Source organism: Cydia fagiglandana, chromosome 20 (genome assembly GCF_963556715.1).
Source record: "Cydia fagiglandana chromosome 20, ilCydFagi1.1, whole genome shotgun sequence".
In the NCBI taxonomy this organism is placed as follows: domain Eukaryota; kingdom Metazoa; phylum Arthropoda; class Insecta; order Lepidoptera; family Tortricidae; genus Cydia; species Cydia fagiglandana.
In genome coordinates, this window is record NC_085951.1 from 6,554,901 (window position 1) to 6,574,811 (window position 19,911).

The 19,911-nt window shown below is 35.1% G+C and overlaps 1 protein-coding gene across 1 annotated transcript in view; it reads right to left on the reverse strand.

Annotated features, from left to right (window-relative positions):
* LOC134674922 (small G protein signaling modulator 2-like) overlaps positions 1 to 19,911 on the reverse strand; it is a 136,017-nt gene that overhangs the window by 58,539 nt on the left and 57,567 nt on the right. Inside the window, exon 4 of the mRNA XM_063533083.1 lies at positions 8,863 to 9,026. Within this exon, the coding sequence (XP_063389153.1) occupies positions 8,863 to 9,026 (164 nt within the window). The remainder of the gene's footprint in view (positions 1 to 8,862; positions 9,027 to 19,911) is intronic.

The window sequence follows — 19,911 nt, forward strand, 5'->3', positions numbered from 1 at the left end:
AGCTCAACCCATGGCGGCTCACCCCGTGGCGGCTCACCCCATGGCAGCTCACCCAGTGGCAGAGAGACTGTGTGGTCTCCCGGTGCAGAGGACGCTTCAGGGGAAGTCCTGGCAGACCTGCACGTTCCACAATCATCAACGTTAGAACGTCCAGTAAGGAGTACCCGCTCCATTCCACCTAAGAGGTATGGTGATTATGATATGTCTCTGATGGCTAACGCTTGTACACTAGAGCCAACTTCGTATGAGGAAGCAATGTCTAGTTTAAATGCTGATGATTGGCAGGATGCTATGCAACTAGAATATAACTCGCTAATGTCTAATAAAGTTTGGACTATTGTTCATAGGCCTAGAAATGTTAACGTTGTCAAAAGTAAATGGGTCTATAAAACCAAAAATGATGCTTCAGGAAATTTTGTATGCCATAAGGCTCGGTTAGTCGCTAGAGGGTTCTCTCAGCAGGAGGGAATAGATTATAATGATACATACTCACCTGTCGTACGTCACTCTACTATGAGATTATTGTTTAGTATAGCAAATGAATATGATTTAAATATAGATCATATAGACATCACAACTGCTTTTCTTAATGGAAACTTAAATGAAACAATCTATATGGAACAGCCTAAAGGTTTTAATAGCAATAAAAATAAGGTGTGTTTACTTAAGAAAAGCATTTATGGTTTAAAACAATCCAGTCGCATGTGGAATTTAAGAATTCATGATGTCTTGTGTACTATTGGTTTTGTTCAAGGCAAAAGTGAACCTTGTGTGTACTATATAAAGTCCAAATCTGATATTGCCATATTAACCTTGTATGTGGATGATATATTTTTGTTTTACAGTAAAAACAGTGCATATAAAAGTAAATTGCTGCAAGCTTTAGAAAAAGATTTTCAAGTTAAAGATCTAGGCCCCATACAAAGTTATTTAGGTATACGTGTTACTAGAGATAGACAAAAGAGCATTTTAACTTTGGATCAATCTGTGTACATACAGAATATTTTAAAAAGGTACAAAATGGAAGATTGTAAACCTGTGTCTACACCCATGCTTCTGGGGACCCGCTTGGTGAAAGAAAGTGAATGTTTAAATGATGATACATATAGGTACAGACAGCTGATTGGTTCTATTATGTATTTATCTGTCTGTACACGCCCAGATATAGCTTTCACCTGTAGTCAACTTAGCCAGTTTAACAACTGTTTTAGTAAAACTCATTGGCTTGCTGCTAAGCGTTTGTTAAGGTATTTGGCGGGGACAATTGATTACCGTTTATATTATATAAAAAGTAAGGAATTGTCAATAAGTGCATATACCGATGCTGACTGGGCCAATGACTGTCTTGATAGAAAATCATATACTGGTTACATAATTAAGCTTGGTTCTAACACAGTGAATTGGGAATCCAGAAAGCAGCGGTCAGTTTCATTAAGTTCTTGTGAAGCTGAATATTTAGCAATAGCAGATGTATCTAAAAAATTATGTTTTGTTAACCAACTTATGTCAGAGATAATGCCAGAAAGTGTAGTAAATATAACATTGTATAATGATAACCAGAGTGCACTTAAATTGGTAGATAAGAAAGAAATGTGCCATAAGCGCACAAAGCATATAGACATTAGGTATCATTTTGTTAAGGATTTAGTAGAAAGTGGTTTTATGGTAGTAAAGTATTTATGCTCAGGCAGTATGATAGCAGATGCTTTAACTAAAGTGTTAAACAGTAAACAAAATAGTTTGTTCATGAATGCAATGTGTTTAAGGCGTTGTTAAAATGTAAGTTAATGTTGAGCATAATGAGTTTGCATGTAGAGTAGAGCCCATGTATTGAATGTGAATGTTATGTTACTAAGTGTCAAGTTTTTAGTAATAGGTTCACATTTGTTCGAAATGTAGAGTCACATTTATGCGAAATGTAGAGTCACATTTGTATGAAATGTAGAGTCACATTTATGCGAAATGTAGAGCAACATTTATATGAAATGTAGAGTCACATTTATATGAAATGTAGAGCCATTTGCATGATTTGTAGAGTCAAATTTATATGTCATGTAGAGTCATTTTGCATATGTTAGCATGGTTTTTGTATAAGATTGTAATGCCTAAGGGGAAGTATTGAAGTCTGTCAGTGTATGCATCACTTAATCTTATCCTGCTCTATGGTATGACAACACTGAAGTGTCTATTTTATCTATGCATGTCTGACGCCATATATTTCCTCTTTTCTCGAAACCTCCGTCACGATAGCATCGATTCGCCGCTCCGCTCCTAGAGTCCTAGTATTACAAGTCTGGCTGTATGTTAATACTCAATATAATAAGTTCACTAACAAGACTGAGTTTCCTTCGTGTACTTCAAGTAAGTTATCCCCTAGTCTGCGGGGTCCACGCGCACTCTGCGATACCCCACGACATACTTAATAGCAGTACCACTGTATATTGTATGTAAATAAATAAAAAAAATCTAATAAGATTGGCAGTTATTTTAATTTCAATTCGTTATTGATAAAAAAATTAACATGCCAGGAATATATTTTCCTCTCTGGGCTTTGATCCTTACATTCCTTACAATAATTTTCCCGCAATTACGCCACTAAAATATCGCAGATATTCAAACAATTCTTAATTAATTCTCGTTAATATTAATACGTAGCCGTACCTGCGACCTTGGCGTTTAACAAGATTGACGTTTATATTAATCGTGCCTGGGGTAGCCACGATTAATATAAACCTTGATTAAATTTAATTTCCCCTGTAACTACCGGCGGGAAATCCTGGCGGGGAATGGTAGAAAAACAAAATGTCTGTTGGAAGTTGGAATGTATGTACACCCTTTTAAAGGAAATACAGTTATCTATTTAGTCTGTAACACAAAGTGACATCTGTCAATGTCAAAAATTATACTGTCCTCTGTGTGACCTCTCTCTGTCTCAAGCCGTCCTCATGTAAGCACGTAGGTGTCTTGTAGTTAAAATATTATTAAAAAGTGAGTTCTCCAAATCCGTCTATAATTTAATATCCCATCAACCACTCCGCCGCGCTCTGCGAGGCACAATTTCCAATAGGTTATCGGCCCAGAGTAGCGTACGCCCTGCGCAAAATAGCGGTCAAGAATGTGGTTGATTTGGCAGCATGGCGGATCGCGTTTCGAGCAGTTCCGGCCGACACAAAGAGGGCCGCGTGTCGCGATACTCGTGATAGCAACCATTTAAGAAGGTAACCTAAAAGTTTCTCGGTTACACTGTACAAAGGGGCTGTCAACGTCAACGTGCTTGCTTAACCTAACTTTGTATTTTTTTTTTCAACGTGAACCATGAACTTTGGAAGCTTGGTTTCGAAGACGGATTGTTTATTCGCTTGCGAGTCTCACGCTGCTACTCTATTTGCTAAGACTGCACTTGCTATTGACCATTTGCTTGCCTGGTTTGCCTTGCATTGAGGGCACAGCTTTGAATTGATTGTTCTTTGGTCATAAGGATATAGAAGGATGCCAATGTGGCAGTGGGCGACCACATGACCTAGATATATAATACATTGACATGTAAGTTGCTGTAATGTAGTCTGGACTGGTGTGAATCTTCGAGAGGGATAATTGTGTGCCCTGCTTTGAACAAGTATCCATCTTCGAGAGGGACACTGGTGAGCCCCTTCTCCGGATAAGCACAAGTTGTCGGAAACATCAGCGCTGTTAAAGTGAAGTGTCAGTGGTGGTGCGCTCATGTATGACTTTCTTTTCTTTTATGGTGGTGCTAGCTTTTGCATTTGTCAATGGTAGCTTATTTTAACTAACTAATTTAGTAAGTTAGCTCTTTTATCCAAATTTCACATGGTACTTAGTAATGTTTTAATATTTAAAGTTTGGCATAGTTACCTTGTCTCTCGACAAATTTAAATTTAGTTTGTATTGTCAAACGTAAGTAAATTTTGTGAGAAGACTATCTGTGTAATGCTTTAGTCTTTACCTGTGTACTTTTAAATGCCTTTTACTGAAACTTGTACTATGTATGTGCATTTTATTTTGGATAGGGTTAGGTGCTTCTTACGTTCCACAGGTGGTGAGTGACCAGGTTGTGCCCATGAGGATGTGGTGCAAAAGGTCTGCCGCCCCACAACTACAGATGTGTACACCCTATAAGGTATGGTGTCCAGTGTTATGTTTCACTCTCGGAAGAGGGGAAGCATACTCACTGATGGTATGTCCCTAAGGGGAAGCCGCTGGTGCTGGACTATTTGCCTGGAGTTTGTACAATTGGATGTGCGCAGTCCAATATTTGTAAGTTATTTTATGGAACAAGAACTTTACCACCCAAATAACTTGTTGGCGAAGATCTCTTAGAAAGTGCTACTAGCATTTTGAGGTATGTCAAAGTTTTTTTGTTGAGCTACTTACAATAAAGAGACGGTTTATTTTTTTTTAGAGACTAGAGAGCTATTTATTGTATGTATGGATGTTTTTGTTTTGGTCATTTCATATATTTCAGGGATTTTTCATTTATTTATTGATACTAATGTCTATAAGACAGCTGATCGTTAAAGTAATGCCATATTAAATTTGTTTTTATTTTAAAGCTTGAAACATAATGTGATTTTTAATATCAACTTTTTGGCTGTATCAGTTTTGATTGTCTTGGCTCCTATGTACCATTTACAAAGATTGGACCTAAATTAATATTTTACCGTTTGGAAAAATAATTTGTCCCAATATCAGTTATAATGTGCTTTTGGATATTTAGACTTAAAGCTGATAACCATTAGAGTTTTTTTAATTGCTTTTATTTTTTAGATTGCTAATTAATGTTTTTGGGCATGTTGGTTTTGAGGCTTAAGTTACTTTTTGCATTTATTTTTTTTGGAAGTCTTTCTGCCTATGACCATGTGGCCCATATAAATATTGAGAAAGCTTTGTCTAAATAAAATATTGAGCCTGTCACTTTCATGTTGGTTGCTTTATGCTTTGTCTTTTTGATGACAGTAAGCTAAATAATCATTATGCCAAGTCAAATTTATTTATGTAAGTTTGTTGGCTATCTATGGCATTCTACACGATTTTAGTAATCTAGTCCCTGTCCCTTGCAAAAATGATATATGTTTTTATTTTATTTTATTTAATGATAATTTGACCAAAACTTTGATATATTAATCCATACTTGTGTTGTCCATCCTATGACTTGTTTTATTGAACAGTCAGAAGGTAATTTTAAATTTTAATGAGTTGTGACATTGATATTTTAAATTAATTTATTATTTTTATTTTTATTTATTATGACTTGAAAGGAGTCTGTAATAATTAATTATTAATAATATACATTATCAATGTTAACCCATTATAATTTTAATTAATGAAAGTAAATTATTAATTTTGATGCTGTTTTTGAGCAAGAGCCTGAGTAGTTGCACAGTAATTGCTATAACTCTAGGTCAGTACCACTGTTGAATATTAGTAAAAGATGTAGGTATTGTTATTGTGCTCAAGTGGTTATCATCATCTCATAAGGTAAAGTACCTATGCTCTAGTAATAACCTAAGTCTAACGGCGAATGCTGTGATTTGGTTCTTACCTGATTAAATTTATATGCTGTAGTCGGAGAATGAGTCTAACAGTGCCAGCTGTGACTCTTTGTCATCATCATCATACTCGAAAGCATGTAAAGTTCGAGGGGAAGGATGAAGTGCTCGACTCAAAGCTTGTGTCTCGCAGCATGTGTTGCGAACGTTACATGCGTAGTGTACAGCACCATGGTACAGGTAAGCAGAGCTCAAGGAAATTATGAAATTCCACAGTATCCAGTATATGTTATCTATCATGCAGACTCTAATCAATGTCATGCTTTTATTTTATCTTTCATGTCATGATTTTTCTGAGTGTATGTATATTTGTGTGAATTTTAAATATCTAACTAAGTACCTGTATAATTTAATTCCTCATTTTAACAAATGGTATTAGTCATCATGATCTGTGATTCTGTAATATTTTATTATTTTATAAGGAAATTTTATGTTTTGATGACTATATGAGGGTTTTTTTATGTGTGTCTATATGGGTATCTTGTGAGAAAGTAAAATACTTATTTAATTCCTCATTTCTAAATAAGTGATAAAATTCTTTTAGATCTTGTCATATTTATGTTTCTTTTAATGAATGTATTGACTTTTTTTTTTGAAGTTAATAATTGGTGTTCTCAGTACCTATATCTGAAGGGGAAGTTATTACTTATTTTATTTGTTTTGAATATTTTAGCTTTTAGGTATATTGCATTCAAGTTTTTAATGTATTTTTTCTTTTTAATGATTTTGAATGTGTAATGCTAAATATATTCCCCTTCCAACTAGCATGTATTAAAATTTTGAGACGGAGAGTAATAACTTGGTTATCAATGTAAAATTTGTTTTTCAAAATTTTAATATGCTTCTAACTGTTCTAACCACTCAGTTATTTAGTCAGTTATGTTTTCTGTTTATCTCTACAATAATAAACAATTTTGTTTCTAGTGGTATAACAGTTGTTTGTTAATATTGAATAACAATGTAAATTGTTTTCTTAAAATTTTTATTAGGTACTAATTAATGTTCACTGTTTGGCTGTCAGTCTGGTGTACTTACTTACCATTCCTTCTCATGTGTTAATGTAATTTTTGCCTACACCAGCAGGTTTTGAAACATTTAAAACTTTTCTTGTTTTTGCTTTTGTTATATTTACATTTAACTTTTTCTTTTGTTTTAATGTAATGTATCATTGGCCAACTGAAAAGTTTGCATTATCTGGTTGCGACAATTGATTATTGTCTTTAAATGTTAAAAATGTATTTTTAACATTCAGTTCATTGCAAGTATGTGCTTAGCCAATGATTTGAATGATAGCAATAGTTTTTGATAGATATAGCTTTTGGTTATGAAAGTTGTCAAGTCTTGTTTTATCTTGAATTTCATTAGCGAAATTTTTATGATAAACATGTTTGTTGTACACTATAATTAGGTAACCAAGGCATTTGAGACTCTTGTATCTACATGTACTCCTGTATTTCTTTGTAAAGTGTGAGGGGAAGTGTTGGAAGTTGGAATGTATGTACACCCTTTTAAAGGAAATACAGTTATCTATTTAGTCTGTAACACAAAGTGACATCTGTCAATGTCAAAAATTATACTGTCCTCTGTGTGACCTCTCTCTGTCTCAAGCCGTCCTCATGTAAGCACGTAGGTGTCTTGTAGTTAAAATATTATTAAAAAGTGAGTTCTCCAAATCCGTCTATAATTTAATATCCCATCAACCACTCCGCCGCGCTCTGCGAGGCACAATTTCCAATAATGTCACGGCAACGTAATATTGGAAAATGTCGTAGCAATAAGCGATGATGATTTACGACCAAGATGTGCCCGTTTGCAATAGCTTCAATATTACTTCGTTATATGGCCTTAAAAATATATGTTTATTTTTAATGTATAAACGAATCTTCGTTTTTAAAGTATTAAGTACCTACACTAGCTTACATTTTACAATTGATTAAGATAACTAGATTTACTAGTAGTTTGATTTGTGTAGGTTGGCAGTAATTTTGGTTTCATCGGGAGAATAAACTGATACAGTACATATGGGGTACTTTACCGCACAAGTGCGATAATTAGCATATTATGCAACTATGTCGAAAGTTTAAAAGCGTAATTCGAAGGGGTAAGGGGACGGGTAGTCGAAATGGTAACGAAAGTAGGTATGTAATTCGCAACTCGTGTCGATTTCGGCCGACCTCGCTTCGGCCGTGTTTTAATTTATCGTCACTCGTTTCGAATTTCCTATTTTTCACACTCGTATCGTAAAGTACTATTATGGCGATAAAGTAACGTTTAAAGTCACTTTTTTATCTCTTAGTAATTTTCTAAATCCCTACCATCCTCGAATTCTTTCATGCCATTGTTTTTCACAAGCAGCAATCAATGCATGTAGTCTTCTGAAGACAAGTCAGACCCAGGATTATCAATAAGCACTCTGTGTGTAGGTAATAAAGTGAAAATTCAGCAAACAGAACTATCATATTATTCAATCAAATATCTATAATATGATCGAAGGTCTAACGCGTTATATTTGGAACGTACAGTCATTCTCAACTTATTGAATAAGGGTTCCCCCAAATATGTCAACGCGGAATCGGCAAAATCCGGTGGAAAAAAGCTTTAAGTATGTCTGCGCAATAACAGCGAAAAAGTCGTCGTTCGGCTCGGCTCGCATCGGCCGGCGCCGGCCGACGCGTCGTCGGCTTCTTCGCTCTTATTGCGTGGACATAAAGCTTTTTCCTATCGGCTTTTGCCGAATGCGCGTCGATATATCTGGGGAGACCCTAAGGGACGATTCCAAACAGAATTCTTCAGCCTTGACGCGGGTTGTCTATTATATAAAACCCGAGAGATGTTTGGTGTGATAAGTAAATATGTACAAAGTTAAGGTTTCACTGAATTAGGTAATTTTGAAACAGATTGAGTCGGTCAGAAAAACCTTCATATCTAGAGAGGGATAAAAACATGATTCGTTTTACATAAACTGGGACATCGTGAGCGGACCGCCTTGGTCAGCAAAGTTTCAAACGCTTTAGTATGACTTATGTTGTGGTGCCGAGGTTATGGTGTGGGGCCGAGGGCCGTCATTACACACCTGAAGCCGAGCGAACTACCGTCACAACCGCCGCTTGCATTAGGCCTAAGCACTTATTTTATGATTGGTACTGACCTTGGTTGTGAAGACTACAGCAAGGATCCGGAGCCACGGAGCCACACTTATAGAGAGGTGATCGCGGGGCCGAAGGCCATCGCTCTACACCCGAGGCCAAGCGAACTGCCTTTGCAACCTTGGCGAGCATTACACATAAGTACTGACTTTGGTTGTGGTGGTGAAGATGACAGTAAGGAGCCGGAGCCTCGCTTGTTGAGAGGTGGTCGCGGGGCCGAGGGCCGTCGCTCTACTCCCGAGGCCGAGCGAACCGCCGGCGCGCCCTCGGCGGATAGTACTCGTGCGGATACTAATGCTGCTTCTGGGCAGTGCTGTGGGCAACAAAAAGACATATTACAATTATGTCAGAAAGGGTATTACACGATATCTTAAAATCTTTAGACTGAATAAGCAAAAGTCAGAAAATCTCGTATAGTTACAATATTTGATTTTTGAAAACGCTCATGTATGTACAAAAAATTGTGCCTCATTGTTGTTATATACCTATAATTATATTGCCATGTCTTGTACACTTTAAGAATATGCTCCCAAAACTTAATTAAAACATAAAATGAAGCCACTAGTTCCTCTACATATAGCTATAGATAGATCGTAGGTAATAATAAATTTAAAATGTCTTGTCGCTGAAATATTTTGCGATAAATAAAATTAAGTAAGTAAGTGTTTTATTTGTAAATATAGGTAGAATTACAGTGGTGGTCAGTTTATATATGTACAGTTTCACTATATTTTACCAAACGGCGTACAAAAACATTGAACTTAATACTAGAAACTACACTCCTTAATCCATAATGTTCCTATTATCATATCATGCCAAACTATATTGGAACTCCCAAACAACAAATAACTATAGAGTTGTAAAACTAGAGGCTGAATACTAAACTAATTACAAGTTAGCGGGTAAAGCCCGCAATTAGAAGCTTTTAAACTTTGCAAGGATTGTCAGCCGGCCTAGCCAAGCTTACAATCGCTATCGCTTCGACATCGAAAAGCATTATGTCTCTCTATCACTCTTCCATATTAGCGCGACAGTGACAGTTGCGTTTCGATCGCTACGGATCGTAAGCGATTGGCATCTTGGCTACGCGGCCAGATCCTTTTCAATAAGGCACAAAGTATTACCAGGCCGAATTGTGTCATAGACTTAATGTAATTTAGTATTGTTACTCGTTCAAGATTCCAGCAAGCATTGCTTGATGGGACACGATTAACAATATCCAATAAATAACAATAGTTAGCTCTATGAACATCAAGTTGAAAATATCACGAATAACTTAATTCTTGGCCACATTAGATACCAAACTAAAATGAAATCAAGGAAGATTTCCATTTAATAATGGCGAAACAACTGTATACTCGCATAGTTAATGAAATTATAATGTTATAATTTTAATGTTAAAAGACTAGGTACACCAATTATAATTAGTATATGACTTGTCTACAAAAATATGTAGGTATTCCTTTGTAAATAGGTACGGCATTTTTTTCCAGTCCTATAGTTCGTTTTTTTTAGCATTAGAAAGAACTTGCAAGAAGGTAAGCGATCTTGACATGTCTTTTAATTGAAAAACGCTTTTTAAAAATCAAAAACTATTACTTATGAAAGCAGAAGAATATAAATTATCGTATTAGATTCATAATTGTTACATATTTGCCGTAACTTATTTTTAAAACGTCTTTTTCAATTAAAAGACACATCAAGATTGTTAACCTTATTTCTAATGCTTAAAAAAAACGAATTATACTTATTAAACAAAAAAATTGCTAAATATTGCTTTAACGAGATTTAAGAGAAGAAAGACAAAATGTCGCGGTCGGGTTAATTAACTAAAATCTTGAATCAAATATGAAAACCCAACACAAACTGTTTTTGCCTAATAGCTAAAACTGTTCTATTAATAAGGTTAATCTTTGTACTCATGTTTTGTACAATTAAGTTTAAAATAAATAATCAACTGCGAGTCTAAACTGTATTGTCACTAAGTGAGCTTCAATGGAAATGTTCCGGATATTACCTAATAAACTAAAATGATGGAACGCTGTCCTTGGCGAGCCTGTTAATGAAAATCCTATAAATCAAAGCCGGCGGAATATTACGGCCAAGTTACATTATTAAACCGCGCCACGTGTAGCTGTCAGGGTTGTCTCTAAGACATTTTAATGTAATTTATTCTGTTTTTATTTAAGATACACTAACTAGCAATTAATACGGGCCGTGTTGTAAGTATGTATCCCTAATAAAAGTGACCCGTATCTTGGTCTTAAGTATAGTTAAATTTTACCGCAATATGTCATGTCTCAAAGTGATAATTATTTAAATAGACACCACATTTTAAATTTACTTTTATTGCTGATGCATCTGTAGATAGTGACTGGCTAACCAAGTTGTTACATTCGTTAGCATAGAATCCAATTGATTTTTCAAGTCAAGGTCATCTTCACTCAATATAAAATAAGTTTTTGGCAAAAATTTCATTTTTGGTACAAGCTTTTATCGCTGACTGTACTTTTCTTACGACAGACAACTAATACTCATCGAGACAATTCTAAAAACCCCTAACACAATTAGGTTACGTTGTTTCATCACAGAGTTCCTATGGCCACCTCCTGTCTCCATCATCAGATCAGCTCGATGGTACCATAATATTGCATTGTCATCCGATTTATACATGCATGCAAAATTTCAGCTCAATCGGAAACCGGGAAGTGGATCAAATTTAACTTGCAAAATTTGATTACACACAGACAGACAGACAGACAGACAGACAGACAGATAACGGTCAGGTGAAACTAAATAAAAGCTTGTAAAAAACGTAAAATGTTCATGCCAAGTTTCATGTAGATCGTCAATCTCAATAAGAGAGCATCGATTTTATGGGAGCGGCTATGTCGTCTTTTATCTAGTTAAAAGCCTCCGGTCCATTTACAGCAGATAGTTCTAGGAGTCCTGTTAGAGAACAAAAGGGAATGGCTAAAGCCACAGACTACATGTTGATGTACAAAGTGTAGAAGATAGAATAGAAGAGTTTTAATTTTATTTTATATCGGTTTTAATTTTAATGTATTTTCAATGTTTTTCTAATTTTGTGCCAGTTAAATTATGAACATAATTGAAATTCTAATGGATAATAATTAATGTAAATATTGTAAATAATTGTATATACCTACCTTGTACCTATAAAACTGTATTTGCATGTACATGTACTTAACGCAAATAAAAAAATCCAAAAAATCCAAAAAAAAAAAACAAGAACGTTTCAGCTGCTTTCAGACGTACTGGCCCCTGTTTCACCAACGTGACAGGTGCGACGAATTGTAAAATCACTGTTGCTGACGTGACAGGCATCCATGAACTACGGTTACCGCTTACCATCGGGCGGGCCGTATTCCTGTTTGCCACCATCATTGTATTATTAAAAAAAACTTTATGATATCGGAAAAAAACAGATATTTCTCTTGCTAAGTTTATGACAATTGTCACAAGAAACACTACAATTGTCACGAAATTCCGACATATAACTCATTACCTGTCAAGAATTACCTACAATTGTTCTAAATCTTTGACAATTGTCAGAAACTTCGCAGGAGAAATATCTGTTTTTTTCCGATATAATAAAGTTTTTTTTAAATAATACAATGATGGTGGCAAACAGGAATACGGCCCGCCCGATGGTAAGTGGTAATCGTAGCCCATGGATGCCTGTGACGTCAGCAATAGTGATTTTACAATTCGTCGCACCTGTCACCGATGTGAAATTGGGGCCTGTAGCTCAATAGTGGGACCGGATTTTTGCACTAAAAGTTTTGATAATTCTAAAGTTGAAAAAGTGATACTTATCTGATATAGGACATATTTTTAAGCATATATGCTATATATGATGAAAAGTTAGAACGAGCGTTAGATATAAATTAGGTATTTATATATTTTTAGTAATGATTTTTTAATATTGAATTAAAGTGCAATGTTTAAGTTCCATTGTTTATAATATGTATGACGCTTTATAATGTAAAATTATTAGAATTTTTTTTAACGTGCTTCTTTGTCAAACTACAATTAGCTTATTATTTTGTCGATATTGAATTAAAGTTTAATAAATCCACAACAACATATCTAAATTTATAAGTTAATAGGCAAGCTAAAAAGCTAGAAGAATAAGATATATGCTTTAGAATTAATATACGTTTTTTGTCCTATAAGATCTAATATTGAATTAGAGTCTGTAAAAATAAGTCTATTACTATAAAATAATATACGCAGCCATATTATGGAAAGTAAGAAATTTCTGTGTGTAGCTTGCATTGTAATAGTAAAATCTAGTTAAAAAGGTGCGAAATTCATACATACGCCGCGCTGGTCCGTCAGTCGCCGGCGCGGCGCTCGAGAGCCTATCATAGCCTACCTATACCTCGCCCCTCGCCCCACCTCCCGCTCAGTAACACTGTCTGTCTTTTCTTATCATTCATTTGTTTGTTTACCGTGCACATATATAAATTAGATGCGGACATTACGTGAAATTAAAATATCTTATTAAGTAAAAATACCTACAGCTGGTCAATCAGATCTTGTCAGTAGAAAGAGGCGGCAAATTTGAAAAATGTAGGTGCGAAGGGATATCGTTCCATAGAAAATTTGAATTTTGCGCCTTTTTTTAGTGACAAGATTTGCTTGACCAGCTATATTTCATTATCTTGACTAATATTGTAATAAAAATGTACAAGATATTCACAACTATTTTTTACTATACATAGTTTGTCAAAGGACTGTCTCATTTCAAACATAGACAGAGAGAATCATCATACTATCTTTGACTTACACTAGTACTAGCACCCAAAAGAAAAGGATGAATATAGTTTTTTGTTTTTATTTACTGACAAATTGGTTTGACCAACTATACCTATTTCTGGTTCCTATTGTCATGTCCTGTCCTATTCAACGTCAATATCATAATATGTATATTATAAACCAACTGATCAATATTACACGGTATACATCCTGAATATACAATAAGGTAAGTGCCCTCACTTACCTTATTGTATATTCCGTGTGGGCCGTATATGCCTATATACAGCCCACCTTAAATTAAAATGGTTTTTTTTTAATAAACAGGATATGAAGTATGAAAAACTCACTCAAATAGGTTTCTCATTTATTTAAGTTTCTTCATTATACCAAAATAGTTATAAAAATATCACGATACTCTTGGAAAATATACCTTTTATAAAAGTCCTATTATGGGCCTTGTTGAACACTAGCAGTGTATTACTTAATCCCGCAAAAAATAATCATTTTGACTGTAGGTAATAACAGATTTTATTGTATTTAACTTAAGAGTTATACATATACAAATAACAATATTTGATACTTCATAACAGGAGGATTTATTTATAATAAGTGAAAATAATTATTTTGGGTCTTAATAACTAAAGATATAAAAATTGTCTAGTTTACGCGAAAATAGTAGGTAACTAAACATAAATCTTTATTAGTTACAGCAGTCTCATCTTTTAACATCTGGGGGCACGGCAGTGCCCCCGCCAAGACGAGAAAAGCGCAAGGGCACTATCTACCTTTTCTCGAAGCGCTTCGTCGTTTTTTGGAACCCTCATAACTTGGGGTTGGATTATACCAGATAAACAAAGTTCTCGGACTTATTAAGCATATCAATTGCATAGCTCTTATACTTTAGATTTTATTCATATCTAAAAACTTCGATTTCGTCACTGACTCACTCACTTGATGATCATCAATACCGGGTACTTCCTGAAGGTCCTCTAAGAAGCTGAAATTTGGTATGTAAGATAGTTTTAGTACACAAACAACAAATAAATTCAAAAAAAATTTATCCCTAAGGGGATGAAGATGGGGTTTAATTTTGTATGGGAAATCAATAATCGCTGAACCGATTTAGTTGAAATTTGGTATGTAGATAGGTATTGTTATGGGGAAGGATATAGAATAGATTTCAACCTCAAAGTTTACCCTTACGGGGTGAAGGCAGATTTCAATCCCAAAGTTTACCCTTACGGGGTTATATGGGGAATCAGTAAGAAGTACATTGTGTAACAGATGCCCCCAGATACTTATTTCAGGATTTTTAATAGTAAATCACCCCCAACCCTTTAAATTAGGGGATGGAAGATTGTCATAAACAACTTACAAAAAGAAGTGAAATCCCATCAAAAACATTTTGATGTACAATGTTGCCCAAACGAAACCATAAGGCTCGCACTGTCAAAAAGTTATCAGATCTCTTGCCAAGCTTCTAACTCTACAAGCCCTCTAACTTTACTAGCTCTACACCAAAAGTGTGTGGCTTGGCCGTTTCGTTTCTACAAGAACTATTGTATGTAAGTATAATACAAAAACCGCCCAAATGCGAGTCGCACTCGCGTTCCAAGGGTTCTGTACATTACACAATTTTTAACAATATATTTTTTTTAGAGAAAAGTGAGTAGTCTTTAAAAACCCGTAGGTATCGGAAAACTAGGTACTTAAGTCCGACTCACGCTTGACTGCACATTTCTAATAGGTTTTCCTGTCATCTATAGGAAGAGAGCTAATATGTGTATTTTTTTCATAATTTTAGACCCAGTAGTTTCGGAGATAAGGGGGGAGGGGGAATGGTCATTTTTTGCGTATTTTCTTAAATAACTTCTAAACTATTTATTTTAAAATTACGAAAAAATATATCTGAGATTCTTACAATGAGCCCCTTCGTTTGATATATATATATATATATATATATTTTTTTTTTAATTTATTGTACAATAAGCTAAATAAAGTACATTATTATTACAAGACCCATCGTGGGCAAAACCTTGAGGAGGTTTGTATGCCGATGGGGAGTTCGAGAAAATAACATGACAATATACATATCTATCTTATACTAATTAAAATTCTAAAAAAATTCTCTTATATTAATTCATATTCTAATTCTCTTATATTAATTATAAGATGATATAGTTTTTTTTTCTTCTATTTATCATTCATCTCAAAAGTGACCCCTTTATTTGAATTTCTATTATTTACTTTACATGTATGTCCTTGGGCTAGAGACTTACATGTGTATACCAAATTTCAACTTATTGGTGCAGTAGTTGCGGAGCAAATAGGCTGTGACAGACGGACAGCCAGACACACGAGTGATCCTATAAGGGTTCAGTATTTTTCCTTTTGAGGTACGGAACCCTAAAAATAATGAATTTAATAAATTTTTCACCTTATGCCCATGTGGCGGTAGCGAAACAGCCAAGCCACATATTTTGACTAAGGTGTAGAGTTAGTGATGTTAGGGCTTGTAGAGTTTGAAGCTTGGCTCGACAAGAGATCTGACAACTTTTTGACAGTGCGAGTCTTATGGTTTCGTCTTAGCAACAAAATTTACATGAAAATGTGTTTGTTGGGATATTTTTTTACAGTAAAAATATTTATTCGTAACAGTAAGTATTATCTTTTAACATAATTTTTACAGTACATCTGGTGCTACATTACGACCGGTGCTATAATAAGATTAATAAGCACGTTAAAACACTCCCTTTGACCGTGTTTTAAAATTCGTCACTCGTTGCAAAATATCTATTTTTCGCAATTCTATCGTAAAAGAAAAGAAAACTAACGAAGAGGTTTTACGCATACGAGGGCCGCACTGAAAGTTTTGCGTAACTTTTGAATAAAATCATTTATAACCATAATAATACATTTATTGCTTCTCAAAATGTTTCCCTTTACATTCTATGCACATATTCACTCGCTCAGACCATTTTTGGAAGCATGAGGCCCAATCACTTGACTGCATGTTTTCGACGTGGTGATGAAACGTAGTAACTGCCTTATCCGGGGTCTTAAATGTCAAACCCCAAATTAAATCCTTAATTTTGGGAAATAGATAGAAGTCACAGGGTGCAATGTCTGGATTATAATCCGTATAAGAGACATTTTCCACGTTTTCGTAATTAAAAAATGTTTTTGCCTTTATTGCGGTATCGGTGGACGCATTATTATGACGCAGGAGGATGCGGCTTCTCGGTCGTCTCTCGCGGTCTTTTTCAATGACTGCGGGCACACAAATGGTAGTGTACTACTCAGTATTTAACGTTCTTTTATTATTTAAAAGTACGGTACAAAAAAGTCGCGTTTAAAAAAAACAGACGATCAAAATGTTTGGCAACGCTTTTGGCTTGTTGAACTTCTATGGGCCTCCTGTCACCTTCGAAAGACCCATTGACTGGACTAATGCCTTTTTTCCGGATCGTAGCAGTAAATCCAGATTTCATCTCCTCTAACGATGTTATATACAGCATTTGAACTTTCTTGCTTGTACTTACGCAGCATTTCTCGGCACCAGTCAAAAAGTACCTGTTTTTGGACTGAAGTTAATTCGTGAGGAATCCAAAGACAACAAGGCTTCCCGACTTTTAAATATTCTTGTAAAATCTTTTGTATTTGTCTTATACCTATCCCTAATTGTCCTCAAATTTCGTCATAGGTGATTCGTGGGTTTTCTTCAATGAGTCGTCTCACAGTAGCCACGTTTCCTTAAATGATCGCCGTGGACGGTCGACCTTCACGAAAATCATTATCTAGAATAATACTGTCTCTACTAAATTCACCATACCAACGCCTCACGATGCTCAGATGTGGTGCTTCAATCCCAAAAGCATTTTGAAGGCAAGCACTACACTCTTGCGGAGTAAGCGAACTTTTAAAATCATAACAAAATCATAGCTCTAAAAATATTTTCGCGTTAAAGCCACGTTCAACGCACTGACTTACTTTGACAAGCCATTAAAAACAAAAGACGATCGATTTGTCGCCAACATTTGTCACATTCCATAATCAAAAGCCTGTATTTTTTTTAAATATACAATTCATAATTTAAATGTTTATCAGTGGCCAGTAGTGCAAAACATTCAGTGTGGCCTATGTAGTAGGAGAGAGGAGGAGTTTGTTAAGAACTATAGACAATAGAAGAGGAAGGATGCTTGGGCACCTGATACGACACGACGAATTTATCAAAAATATCATAGAAGGGAAAGTTGAAGCAAACAGGAAGAGGGGAAGACCAAGGAGAGCGTACATGGATCAAATAAAGGAAAAGATCAAAGTCGTGTCGTATCGGGCTGTCAAAGAGAAGGCGGAGGACCGCCAAACATGGAAATTGCTCCACCGGCAAGAGTCATACTCTTAAATATATGATGATGATCGTAAATACCTACCTATGTATTAACAAAAAAAAGTCACTTGTAATTAGTTACTGCCTTTAAAAAGTATAAGTGCCTCAATGTTATTAGACTTTTTGATTCTTTAAAACGTCTTTAGGTCAATAAAGCAAGTGAAAAATTATTAGAGTTAGACCAAGAAAAGTCTGCAGCAATTTTGACAGCCCACGCAGTGCAAGTGTTATTTATAAGTCATAATTTCATAGAAGTTTCTTCAAATCGACCTTATTAATAAGAGATTAAAAATATTGAAAATTATCTTAAAATATTTTAATCTAATATTTCATCTCATACGTTCAATAAGGCCCGGGACTAGACCTTTTTACCTGCACTGACAGTGGGCCTTCTTAGCAACAAGTACAAATTCAGAATAATTGGGAATAATAGGGAGCAACTGCTATTTTTGAATGCTGGGCCTTGTTACCCGCCGGGCCTCATATGCCTGCACCTCACCTACCTTATTTATTTGTTTTACAAGGGGAAAAGTTGTTGATTAACCGCTCGTGCTAATATTGATACCCAAACAAGCGAAACATTTTTTTTTTATTAAATAGGAGGCAAACGAGCAGACGGATCATCTGGTGGTTAGCGATTACCGCCGCCCATGGACACCCGCAACACCAGAAGGGTTGCAAGCGCGTTGCCGACCTTTAAGATGGGGGTCTTTGAAGGTTTGAAGGTCGTATCGGACAGTTCATTCCACAGTTTGGCTGTGCGAGGCAGGAAGCACATTCACAAATTCAAACATTCTAAAATTGAACCACGAGCGTAGTTAGTGGTTCGTAAAGTTGAACCTTGAGCGTAGTGAAGGTTTCAAGGGACGAAGGTTAAATAAAATTTTCACCACATCAGCTCGTAAAGGCCCTCTTGATTGTTCGTAACGGATAAGAAAAGTGGCATTTAATTTGATGCAAATTTTGAGTTGTTACCGTAGGTAAATTGGATCAGTTGGTTGGTAATATTGACTTTAAAATGATAAATATTGAATAACGTCAGTTTGAAATTGATTTTATGATAAAGTAAATATTATCGGAGATGATCGCTCTTATAAAATATATGGCGCTAGTCATTTATAACCTAAAAGCGCCAAATTACGCAAAATTATATTGAAATGACACCTGTGTATTGAATTTGAAGAATACTTTAACAAGGGTAGTTATCTGTATGACAATGCACCTAAAATAATTTTCAAATGTATCTATTATTTCTGTACTTAACACGATAACGAATTCTACGTAAACGAAACCGCGGGCAATCCCTAGTACATATAGAAATAAATAAGGGAAGGTAAGTTTCCATTAGTGTACTGTGTAAAATAACTATTTACCATTGATAATAATTTTATAAACGCTTTGCGTATTTTTAAGGGCACCGCGCTAACCGCTAGCCCGCGACCGTCGATCGCTGCCTCCTGCCACGGCGCACAGCGCGGCGCGCGCAAACGCCGCGCGTTTGAAATGTAACTTAATATAAGCTCGGAATGCATACTTACGTATCAGTATTTAGTGTCGCCGTGATTTTATATTTCTAATCTTTTGTGTGAGAAGTAAGATCTTTATTATGACCGTGTAATATTAACTCTACAAACTTTAATTCAATATTGGCTATACTGCTTAACGAGAAATCAATATCTAGACAAGCACATTGTCTACATTTCTAACTTTTTACATGTATACTAAGTTGATAGATAATATCGTAATTTTGCAATATCAGCTACTCTAATTCTGTATTTTCATAATAATTCCTGTTTTTACGTTCACCAGAAAGCAGCTGTTCCAGATTTCTAAAAACCGAATAGTGTGAATAAATTAAAGTGTTATTGAATATGTTAAAGTTTTTTGTAACTTTAATTTTATATTTACATAGTTATTTAGCAAAAATTGAAAATTTAAATATGGCCGAACGCTCCACCTAAAATTTTCTAACTTTTTACATGAATGTTATTTAACATGCTTACAATAACATATCAAAAAAGAA